This window comes from Diplotaxodon limnothrissa, linkage group LG12, assembly GCF_057381915.1.
Source record: "Diplotaxodon limnothrissa isolate DT_005_m linkage group LG12, D_limnothrissa_male_GT1.1, whole genome shotgun sequence".
Lineage (NCBI taxonomy): Eukaryota > Metazoa > Chordata > Actinopteri > Cichliformes > Cichlidae > Diplotaxodon > Diplotaxodon limnothrissa.
Window position 1 is genome coordinate 28824059 of NC_140607.1, and position 12583 is coordinate 28836641.

Genomic DNA, 12583 nt, shown 5'->3' on the forward strand with positions numbered 1-12583 from the left:
ATAGCTGGGTCAGAATTTGGCACAACCGACATGAAAGCATGGATCCATCCTGCGTTGTATCAATGTTTCAGGCTGCTGCTGTTTCTTTGGCACACTTTGTGTTCTTTAGTACCAATTGAGAATTTTTTAAACACAACAGCCCACCTGAGTATTGTTGCTGACCATGCCCATTTCCTTATGACCATAGTTTACCAATCCCAGCTGGTTGCTGCATTTATCAGGATACACACCATGTCATGAAGCTCAGACTCTCAAACTGGTTTCTTGAGCATGACCATGAGCTCACTGTACTCGAATGCCCTCCACAGTAACCAGATCTCAATCCATTAGAAAACTTTTGGGATGCTGTCAAATGGAAGCTTCACATCATGCATGTGCAACCGACAAATCTGCAGCAACTGTGTGTTTCATTCTCATAAACATGGACCAAAATCTCTAAGGAACATTTCCAGCACCTTGTTGAATCTATGACACAAGAATTGAATCATTTCAGAAGGCAAAAGAGGGTCTTAGTAGTAGCAAAGTGCACCTAATAAAGAGTTGAGATAATTTCTAAATCACATCCTCTTTAAAATGATTTACAAGGCTTTTTTTTTAACCCTACCAATCAATTATTTATCAGTCAGAAAGGTTCATAGTCAAAATTCAAACATATATTGGAAGATGGAAATTCAAGTATTCCTAATGAAATAATGATCTTTGACAATAATAAAATTATAAAGTGATGGAAAAAGTAACAAAACTGGTTGAAAGATCCATTTAAACTGTCAAAACTGGGAACAATTTTATTATGTTAGAGCAGCAAATGTAATGTTTTACTCTTACAAGGTATAGGTTACTTTTACCAATGTAAAGGCATTTGTATTTTAATAATCCAGTGTATTACTACACACCAAATGTGAGTGATGATTCATCAAAACATACCGAAGCATTATTTAAACCTTCACTTTCCTAGTTTAAAAAAACACAACAGTTTTCTTTTATAATAGTGCTAGAAGAAATGGCATCACTAAAGTTATGATGCCAGCATTTTGTCTCCTGGAGGTTCAATAAAGTAAATAAAAGTATCTTCAACATCACATGCTAAACGAGGTCCTATCATTTAGTTAGGAGTAATAGCTTCATTAAATACATATATACTGTGTTAATATTTTATTTTTACAGCATACAAAGAGAATGTCCTTTGCTGCCTGCAACAAATCAGCAATTTCAGTTGGTTATATGACTGTTAGGTAGGGAAATTTGGAGCCATGTTCAAGCTGTGCAGGAGGTCAGTTAAAGGCAGACATTTGAGCAGCAGGTGAGGCTGTCTCTCTTACTGTTACAGGTAGGAAATGCAAATGAGTCCAGCTAGAGCTGATTCACACGGTCTCTGGCTCACACGCTTTTAATCTATAAAGCATTTGCATCCAAGGACCGAAACAAAGACATATCCTCATGACTTGAGCTGTGAGACGGGTCCCCAAGTCGTGAAAATGGTAAAGTACTGTTTAATTAAGTTTGTTATATTTTGGTTTATGGTCTGATAACTTTGGGTGGAGTGAGAAGGAAGCGAGCAGGTGTTGTCGAGGCCCACTGTAAAACTTCCATGTAGTTATTTTTAGCTCACCTTTATTTCTTCTTTGGAGTTCGGACTGTGGGAAAGATACGACGGCAGAGATCATTTTAAAGATGTGATTGTATGAGAGTTTAAAGGGTAAACAATGAAAATATCCCAGAAAACTAGCGTTTAGAGACAAGTTGAAGGTAAACTTTTACCTGCAGGCATCTGTAACGACCAAATAAATGTCCTCTGGCAAATCAAACAAGTTTGTGTGTTGCTTGATGGTTTCCTGAAGTTATTAGATTTTGTTGGATCAAACACTGAATCACAGTTTGGGTTTGGTGCTATTTTTAATTTGCGCTTCAGTTTCACTTCCTGGTTTGAGAGAAATTAAACGACTGTTGTTGTGATCTTTTTGTACAGTTTAGTGGAGACGTTCCCAACTCTCTCTGAGGTTCTTGTAGAGACACCGACTGACGTTCGAACTGAAATCTTTGCACGTTTAACTCTTTTATGTCTAAACATAAAATCTGCTCATACTGTATAAATGACATAGAGCTACAGAAGTACTTTGGCAACACAAAAAGTCTCTTTGCACATGTGATTCAACAGGGTTCAAGTTCCTCTTGCTTTTAGCAAACAGTTCTTGCAGGTACATTCTCCTGTACATTAACAAACATTAAACACAAAGGCGAGCTCCAGCTTTTGATGTTTGACTGCAATATAACTAGTACAGAAAAGGCAGAACATAATCTTTCCACCTTAAACAAATGTTAAATTTCATGGCAGCTGTTTGTGCAGATAGTTTCTGAGATGAAAAGTATTTTTTAATTCCTATCAAATATAATTGCTCGTGATAACAGATGAATAGTGTATTATTTGAATAATGCGTGTCTAGTCCTTGTTTGCATCAGATTTCGCTCCACAGCTGCGTGACTTTTTCCTCTTTCCTCCTGTTTACTCCCACAGACTCTGACACCACTTTTTTCAAATGCTCCGCTTTTTATAAAATTTCTCATCTACAGGTAGCGTTTTAACACAGCTCTTATTTTAAGACAAACTTTAGCATTGTCACTGTAACCTAACTCAGCCTTAACATGTAGACATGCTTGGGATTAGAGAGAATGTCGTGAATAGCTGACTAGTGATTTACTTCTCCTTTTTTATTACCTTTCCCCTGCTCCCCATTTATCAGGACTGAAACACCTGGTTCCTGACGTGTTGTGTGTACAGACCGAAAGTGATCTCTCCCTGCCTGTTTATCATCATTTACATTACATCAGCACTTCCTCTACAGCTGCCTCATGCACTGGGACGAACTCAACTTCCTGATATTACTTTTGTAGTGAATTCCACCGTCTTCTGTAACCTCAGTTGTAAACAGCTACACATAAACTTGAATTTCACAAATATTGTTAGTACACTTTTGTTTCAAAGCTTATTTTGAATAAGATGTAGCAGCAATCAAAAGCCAGACAGATCATTCATGAGGATACAGTTGGGAAAAGTTGACATACCCTCATCATGGACATGAATGTCATGGCAGTTTTGGCTTTTTAAAAACTGCTCCTTTTTTCAGGTGGGAATGATTGTATAACATACACAGTTAAAAAAAGAAGAATTGGATGCAAAAAGTCCAATTTATTCTAATGCACACAGGGTCAAAAGTATAAAAATATTGATAGACCCTGCTGGTATTTGGTTAAATGTTCCAAATCAAGCTGGACGCCAACCAGACACTTTTGTTAACCATCACCAAGCATAGTCTGTCTGGAAGGCTGACCACTCCTCACGGCAGAATTGGTAGAGTCTATCTACACTAGCTGGCTTCCTGGCACAGACCTGGCTTTTAAGTGTTGCTCACAAATTTTCAGATGGGTTGCCATCAGAAGGTCAATGTTAGCCCGCTTTATCAAGTCCAAAACCAGTTTTGTTGTGTTTTGAGGATCATTGCCCTGCTGGAACATCCAACTTAACCAAGTTTTAACTGTCTGCTGTTTGATTTGGAGTGAAGTTGAAGAATTCATTCTCTATTATTCCAACAAATTGTGTGACAGGTGGTACAGTGTCCTTAGTTTTGAAAGCCTCACCTTTATGTCCTTCCTAATATTGTGGCCAAATTGCTAAATCTTTGTCTAATGTGACCAAAAAAAAACTTATTTTGCTTGTCCATGTGGGGAGCTGTAAATGTCAGTTGAATTTGAAGTTGTTGATTTTGCAGCAGGTTTGTTTTTCTTTTTTTGTCAGCACCCTCTCTGTTCACGGCAATTTGAAACTCACTTCAAACCCAAATCATCACACTTGCAGCAGTTAGTTGTTTGAGCTGATGTGCTGTGTTTGGTTTCCCAAATGTGGCACTGTGCATCATAGGATGCGATACAGGATAGTACTGTTATAAACTTTGGCATTTATCATGAAAACTGACACCTGCTGAGTCACAGATGTAGCTCCTGGGATTTGGCCATTTCTCTGAGCTTTGCACAGTCAGACCTTGGAGTGAATTTGCTGGGACATCCATGTCTGGGAAGATTGTCACATTGTGTTAACACAATCGTGAAAACTGTAAAGAAACAAGTTGCCAAAACTTCTGCTTTTACAGAGCTGCTCATACTTGCCCTGTGAAAACTTTCTTTTTTATGGGACTTTATGTTTAGGGTGGTGGAAACAGTGAATACAGCAGGTGTTCTGTAATCATGGGCTTTATGGACAATAAAGGAGGCACGTTTCAGGAGAGAAGAAAAAACAGCTTTAGATTATCAAGCAAATTATGTCATATAATAATTATCTAATGTCTACAGAAAAAACAGTGTATGCTTGGCCAGTGAAAGCGCTTATAGGTAATTACAAAAAGACAATTTTATGTCTTTTATTTAATGTTGGGAAGTTTTAAAAGATAGATATTCTTATATGATTGTTTACAGAACTGTGTCCTATCCTACTGTATTTTCATATATTATATTGGCAGATAAAAGATTAATATATCTCTGAGAGTAAATTACACCACAAAAACATACCCTACAAACATTTTGAAGTATTTACATCCTGTGTAAAATGATACAGTGATACCTCAGGTGCTATTTTGTACTGTGTTTTTGTCTCCTTTTCTGCACCAAATAAAGCTCCATTGTTATGTGACCTTATCCAAAGAGGGAAACTGATTCAGACAGACAGATGAAGCTGATAAGTAACTGAAAGTAAATCATTAGGCATGCAGTTTAAGAATAATGGGCTGTGTCACATAGAGACAGCTAAATATCTGTGTTTCTGTCGCTCTGCATCTACTCGTCTCATGAAATCTGGGTATTTGTTCACTAATTTCTGTGGTTTCTGGTGTTTTTCAGAGTTTCTTTGGAAGACTGAAGAACCTGTGAGTATCATGACCAAGACAGAAACCTCATTCATTCTCATTCTTTCCTGCTAAATGCTTATTGTATTAAAGTATTCTCTGTCCATGTCTTTTCTCCCGTCTTCCTTTCAGACCTCCAGCTCCTCCTAGGAGGACGGGTGGGATTTGTTTTCACTTTATTAAAGCTGCTTTGATGCCTTTTGTACATCTCTTATGTTCATTCATATATGTTTGTGTCCTACAGATAACAATGCAGCATTTGGGTGGCCGGAGGATGAATTTGTAAGTAGGAAGAGAACAAGTTCTTAAATTTTTGTACTTTTTCATTCAAGTTTTGGGCATTTTTAGGGGCAGGATTTAAGTACTGAATAGGCCAAAAACAATACGTATTGTGAAGGGAGCTGACGAACAATCAAGCAGACATCTCGGTCTTAATATTAACAATACGCAGCAATGCTTTATCATGATAAAGCTAAATAGCTTTACAATATTAGAGCAGGGTACACACTGAACAGAACAGCAGTCTATCTCATGGCAGCCATACTGCTAAAATATTAAAGTTTTATAGTTTGTTTGGAAATAATTGTTAATATTGTTAAGATTACCAACCTTTTCTCACGGCAGGATGATGACAACGACATGTATGAAGCTCCTCCCTGTGAGCGACTGGCTGTCAAAGTGCCACCGAGAGCAGTGGAGGAGAACGTTTATCTGGGTAACATCTGAGTCTGGCAAACTTCAGCACAGATACCGCAGACAGTGAAACACGGTCTTTTCCCCTGAAATTCTTTCTGCTTTTTGCAGAGAGGACTTCCAAACCCGGTGTAACACCGAGGCAGGTTGCACCTCCACCCAGACCAAGCAAATCCTCGGTAATAAAAGCTCAGGGTCTATTTCTTTGTGCCTGTCAACATAGATGTTTTACCATGTTGTAACTGTTTTTTTCATTCAGAAACCTTCGCAACGGCAGGATGCCATCAGCAAACGTAAGTAACTCAGCTCTGTTTGATGATTTTTAAAATCTCATCAGTCCTTTTTTTCCCCCCTACATTTTTACGCTTTCATTTGTGTACTTTAATGAATCACATAAATACATTTATCTCTCTCCAGCACCTGAGGTCATTAGAAGTGATAAGCCAGGGAGGAAGAAGATGCCGCTTCAGACAGTCCCTGTAGAGGAAGGTAATCAGCACCAACACAAAATATTATTTTAAAGGAAGAGCGCACCAGAGTGTAACTGAGTGAAAACTGACTGTGAGGAAGATTCTTTAAGGGGTGATATGGGTGCTTCTACTACTACTTCTTATAATAATAATAATAATATTAATGAAGACTATACTATGTTTATGAGTTTATTAGCCATGTGGTATTTCCAAAAGCTGCTTGATAAACTCAGGTTGCCAAACACTTGTAGCCTCTGCTTGATGTTTCCAGCAGCAACATAATTTGGAGCTGTGAGCAAAACAAAGAGGAGAGTGCCACCTGCTGTAGTGCCACTGAGCTGCATATTAAACATTACAAAATAAGATGCAAGAACCCAAAAACTGCAGGCCTCAGAACAATCTTCTGCATTTCAAAATGATGAATATCTCAGTTTTTTTCCTTTCAATCTACACTCAAATACATTCACTCAAATATAAAGATATTTCTCAGTATTATATAAATCATATTACATACGGTGTTTTCTTTCAATAATTTTGGGTTGGGAAAATGCTTTTAAGCAGAATGGGTTTTTCCATTGCTCACCCCAGTTTGTATTGATGCATCTCTTATGGAAACGAAGGGCTTCAGCTGACACTGATTGCTGTGTAAAATGGGAAAATGACCAGGATGTTGATGCTAATATTTAGTGAAGTAGAAAAAAAAATCTGAAAATGTAAACAGGCCTATTTTTCATTTGAATATTGCGTATTTTAAGTATGTTACATAGGTAAATAGATTTGTGGTAGTCACTTTCATTGCTGGTGCTGTGTCGTAAACAGACGACTAACTTAAGCTCCTACCTGGCGTCCACATAAGTGGACATCACATTTTGGCTTATTTAGACCAAAATACTCAATTTTGCTCTGCAAGGGCCTGATATCCACTTACAAGGACATTATACTGCTACTGTTCTATCAAAATTTTAAATAAGTATCCTCAGATGTGGCTCTTATTTTTCTTAAAAACAAAAATAAGGTAAAAAAAAAAAATCTGATAATTCTTTGTTTTTACATTCATCGGGCCCCAATATGCCCAAATATCAAAGAGAAATTAAAAATGCATGCCGTGGAAGAGTTCGGGTCTTAGGATTAAGGATTATTCTAATTACTTACTGAATAGGTGCTTCATTCTGTGTGCACATGCTGGTAAGCATCACCACTGTATATTTGTGATATGGCAACATAGATCACTAGTCTTTTTTTCTGCATTTCAGATGTGTACCTGGATCCAACTGAAGAACCGGTGACTTAAACATTATTATGTTTTCTTTTTCTTTTATGTGTAATAATATACACACAAAAGAGTGTCAGTTTGAGTGTGTGTGTGGGAGGTGCAAAGAGTCACCCACGACATGTCTGCACTCAGAGGGGGCTGTTGTTTCTTAAGGGCCTTTTATAAGCAGTCGGTTGTCTTTTGCTACACCAACAACTACATAAATGTACCAATACCCATGCATCTTCTTCTGGATGGATGGGTATTCTGGGGCTGGAGCCTATCCCAGCTACCATAGGGGAAGAGGCGGGGTACACCCTGAACAGGTCGCCAGTGTGTCACAGGACACGGCCATTCGCACGCACATTCACACCCATAGGCAATTTAGAATCACCAAATAACCTAAACCCACTAACTGCATGTTTCTCTGTAGTAGCCAGAAAGAATGCACACAAACATGGGGAGAACATGCAAAGTCCACACAGAAAGGTCCCGGTCAGATGGTGGGGTCAAACTCCGGACTGTCTTAGTGTGAAGCAACAGAGCTAACCATGCCTAGATAAACATTTACATGAACATTAAATCTTAGATAAGTCACTAATACCAAAAGCCAATAATACCTGCACAGCTGCATGAATGTAATTTGATGTTTTCTTCTGTATGGAGAAGGTTAATGCCCCTTTGCATATCATATTTGTTGGTTTGCGTTACAGGACGATGATGATGATGACCTTTATTTAGAACCAGAAGCAGGTAAGTTCAAACACACTACATAGGCAGTAGTTCTGAGGCATTGATTACAAGTTTATATGAAAGTGTTTGAAAACCGGAAGTTACTTTTACTTTCCCCCCTCTCTCCAGCTTGCTCTCCTCCCCCGCGTGGGCCCATGAAGATGCCTCTGTCTCCCAGGACACCGGCACCTCCTCAAATACCCTTGTAAGTTCATCTCACTCTGTTTCAAAGCAGCTTTCATCCTATTTGCAGGCAAGCTATGATACAATATGTCTTTATAGCTGTGCATTCTAGACAATCATGTGCATTTTTTTATGCAAATATGGTATTTATAATAGGGAAATTATGTGTTAAAGTCCTGGTAGTAAATATGCAATAAACATTAGCCCTCTCACTGTCTGCAGGAAGAAGCCTTCAATCCCCAGAAATAAGTCTGTGAGTGTGTCTATTAATCTCTGTGCTTCATCTTTAATTTTCTTATGCTAAGCTGGGTCCTGATTTAAAGTAAGCTGTCAGGATACAAGATGAGTTTTAAATTCTTACCCCATATTCCCATTTCCAGTGTCTGAAATTAAACTTACAGGTATGACACAGCAGTAACATTTATTCCCTTTTTCCAGAATTTTGTTTTGCCTCCATTAGAGGACAGAAAAAGAGGTCAGAACCACATCTTCCTTGCTAATTAAATAGATCCAGACAGCTCACAGTCAAAAGATATAAGGAGTACATACATTGCTTCTATAGGTCCTTCGGCAGAAGAGAAACGTCCCACTTTTGCAAAGCCCCCTCCACCAATTCCTGGTGCTAAGCCGCATCTGCCAGCAATCCTGAAGGAACCTAAAGCCAGGTAAGAGCTGACAAATACAAAGAATTTGTGCATCTATATATACTGTGTATATATTGTACAACTTGCGACTAAAACATTCTGGGAACACCTTAATTGGGTGGTTTTTTCCTTCAAAGTCAGCTTCACATGCATGTCTGGTGATTTTGTTTTACTTCTTTTATGTCTGCTTTGGTTCTTAAGATAGGTAGAGCTGTTCATGTGTCACTAGCATTACAGCATAGCATGCATATGGCTTATTTAGTGAGTCACAAATACACAAACGTTTTATGGTTTTACTACTGTTTACTTTCAGTTGCAACTGGGAACTCAAATTTCAAAGTTATTCAGGAACACCATAATTGTATGATGATGAAATTTACTTCACTGAGACCCTAATGGACTCGCAGAAAGTATTATTCTTTTCTTACAGTTGTTCTGTATGAGGAAATCGCTGCTTGCTTCTGCTGTTACATTGTGAATTTGTAGGGATTCACTCACTTTTAGTGCTAGCCTCAAGTGGCCATTAAAGGAACTGCAATTTTTGACATTTCTTTAGTGTTGTGCCAAAAAGTAATTTCAGATGTGTTTTTTAAGTGTAATGTCATTGCTTATGTTAGTGTAGACTGTAGTATATGAAGGGATTATATATAACGTAAAGAAATGACACATTTTACAGGTATTGTTATGACACTGGGTTATTGTACCTACATTACAATCAAACCACTCCCTTCTACACAAAAACACATCTTTATAGAACTTCTAGAACTTCTTTATAGACTTCTAACCTGTGATAGGCTCAGAATGCCTTTATCTCGTTAATGATAGATATACTTGATGTGTATTTCACAGATTGTAAGCCAACAAATAATTTACACCTTAAATACAGGCAATGCTTTTTTTGGGTGGATTACCACTTTCTGGCACAGCACCTGACCCTGACACCTTATCACTAGAGCTGACCCCCATCCACAAGACCTGCAAGTGTGTGCATGTCAGAATTAAAGTTAGTGTCTAATGTTAGCCTTCTTTTCTATTTTTCAGCCCTCCAAATCCCCCAATACCAGACACTAAGCCTGTGGGTAAGCTCAGTTTTCTTTTTTAAGTCTCTATTAAATCCAAAGGGATGACTGATGATCATTTTGAGTATATTTATATTTGCACTTTGATGTAATCGAAACACAGTTTTCATCATACTTAAAAAAAGAAAAAACAAAACAAAACAAACAAACAAAAAACAACCAACAAAACATTTGACTGTTGCCAAATACAGATTTCCCATGAACTTGTGCTTGACAAACAACTTATCTTTATGTGTTTTAAGCCTCCTATGGTGGTATGAGGGTAACCAGACATAACAGCCTGGAGGTAAGAGGTGAACTGTAACTTAGCTAAAAGTACTTATACAATGATGTGAAAATCAAAAATCCTGAATTCAAAAGACCCCCCCCCCCCCCCCCCCCAAAAAAAACCCAAAAACAAAACAAAACAATTTCTCTTATTAAGGAAAAGAAAACCTCTCTATATATGTATATCATTCTTAGTGTAGTGGTTTACACATTCACTTATCGAAGGAGACACAATCCCAAATATCTACGCATAGCAAATTTCAATAGATATATGAGACATGTTTTATAGGTGCGCAGGTAGAGAAGTGTTATATAAGAACCAAACATTTAACCAAGTTTGAGATGTTTGAGATGCATGAGAAACATTTTTAGACAGAAAATCTTAATTTGAGAAATGACTGGTAAACTTCACATTCATGTAGTAGAATATTTACTACGAAATGTAATGATTTAGTAAATAGTATAGTTCAAATTCGTCCTCATGTAGAGAAGGTTAGTAAATGCACTTATACTTCACATTGTTCTGTCTCCCTATGCTCGCTTTCTTTTTGTGTCTTTCCCCTCACCTCCCAGCTGATTGGCTGCCCCTCCTTGAATACTTTCAGTTTTTTACCTTACAGTATTGAAGTGACTTCATGAGACTGTTGTTGTGATTATACTACATAAACAATCCTGCATTAAAGTGGGTTTGATTCTCTTATTGATATATCTGCTGTATGTTTATGTTTCAGGATAGAGAATGGTTTGCTGGTGACTGCAACAGAAAGACAGCAGAGGATCTCTTACAGAGAATCAACAAGGTAAACCTGGTAGTTTTAAAGTGATATAAAAAAAAAATAATGATGGTATGTCTCGCTGACACTCAAAACATAAAACTCAAACGAAAGCTAAACCTAAGTCAGACAGCTTCAGGGCTCCATGGCAGTGATTTATTTTCCATTTCCTCCACTTACTCTCCCTGATGCATGTGGAGTTTTTTTACATTCCCCTTATTCATTCCACGATTCATCCATTTATCAGTTTTAGTTGTAGCCTGCTTGACTATGCTTTCATATCTGTCAAGGTTTCCTAAGATGTTCTTTTACATCTAGTTTTATTTATTAGATTTTCCTCTTCTCCTCCCTTTCTCCTTATTGCAGGACGGTGCCTTTCTCATCCGATACAGCTCTGCCCAGAGCACTCACCAACCCTACACCCTTGCCGTGCTTTACCAGCAGAAGGTGTACAATGTTCCCATTCGCTTCCTGGTGGAAACTAAAGCCTATGCCCTTGGAAAGGAAGGAAAAAAGAACGAAGAGGTGAAAAGACAAAGCAGGATATAAAAATTCAGGAGTTACTGAAGCCTATGAAGAATTCCGGGCATAATTTAATCACACTTCTCTCTTTATCTTCTGCTTTCTCTTAGACTTTCAACAGCCTGGATGAAATGATTTCTTACCACAAGAATAACCAACTGCTGCTGATTGACAGCAGGAGCCAGGCCAAGCACACAGCACATTTAACCCACCCTGTATGCACTTAAAACTACACTGAAACAACCTGTTCAGACGAATCATGAGGATAATGGCACAATCACTTACTGCAGGGCTACTGGGTGTCAATCCCAGAAATGTAGTTTCATCTTTATGGAATCTATAACACATAGTACTTTTTTTCATTTTAAATAAGGGAAAGGAGACAGGGTAACTTTCAGTGCACCGAGTGGTCGAAAAATCCTCAGTGACACACTGCCTCAAGATAGCATGAAGTTCAGAGCTCGTCAACTTCGGTGCCTGTTTGCACCATATTGTCATAGTAATGAATAGGTAACTGTTGATGGTAGGCTCTAGCTGTGAGGATGTTTAGCCTTACTGTCATCACTTTTAAAAATACAAAAGCTAAAGTTCTGCTGTTATGAAGCATTAAAATGTCTCAAGAGCTTCACAGAATGCAGCTAATATCTATCTATCTATCTATCTATCTATCTATCTATCTATCTATCTATCTATCTATCTATCTATCTATCTATCTATCTATCTATCTATCTATCTATCTATCTATCTATCTATCTATCTGTATACACTACAAGTTTGAATTTAATTGTGTCTTTCCATTTGGTTATTTTAATGACTTTGACCTATTATATTATGTGTACTCTGCCTTTTCAGTGTATTGTTGTAGTAATTTGTGCAAAACAGACCAAAACTTTACATTTTATCATTTTCCTCATACGCTTATCTATGTTTACTATTCCTCTTTAATAACCACGATTTGCCCTAGATCCCATAACTGAAAATAAGTCTTTATTTGCGGTTTTTGTGATTTATGTTATTCTTTCAGAGAGTTAAGTACTTTGCAAATGACTGATGTTACTTGAAGTCCTTTAAGTAAACTC

The 12583-nt window shown here is 37.7% G+C and overlaps 1 protein-coding gene across 1 annotated transcript; it reads left to right on the plus strand.

Annotated features, from left to right (window-relative positions):
* The first annotated feature begins 1424 nt into the window (after positions 1 to 1424).
* LOC146621518 (uncharacterized) lies at positions 1425 to 11786 on the plus strand. The gene is made up of 19 exons (XM_085368519.1): positions 1425 to 1478; positions 4885 to 4910; positions 5022 to 5047; positions 5134 to 5171; positions 5514 to 5604; positions 5694 to 5761; positions 5842 to 5875; positions 6000 to 6071; positions 7306 to 7334; positions 8018 to 8057; positions 8166 to 8241; positions 8442 to 8472; positions 8658 to 8694; positions 8782 to 8884; positions 9905 to 9942; positions 10185 to 10228; positions 10941 to 11009; positions 11349 to 11507; positions 11615 to 11786. The coding sequence occupies exons 1-19, from the start codon at positions 1476 to 1478 to the stop codon at positions 11729 to 11731; spliced, it is 1101 nt and encodes a 366-aa protein (XP_085224645.1). The 5' UTR covers positions 1425 to 1475; the 3' UTR covers positions 11732 to 11786.
* The last annotated feature ends 797 nt before the right edge of the window (positions 11787 to 12583 follow it).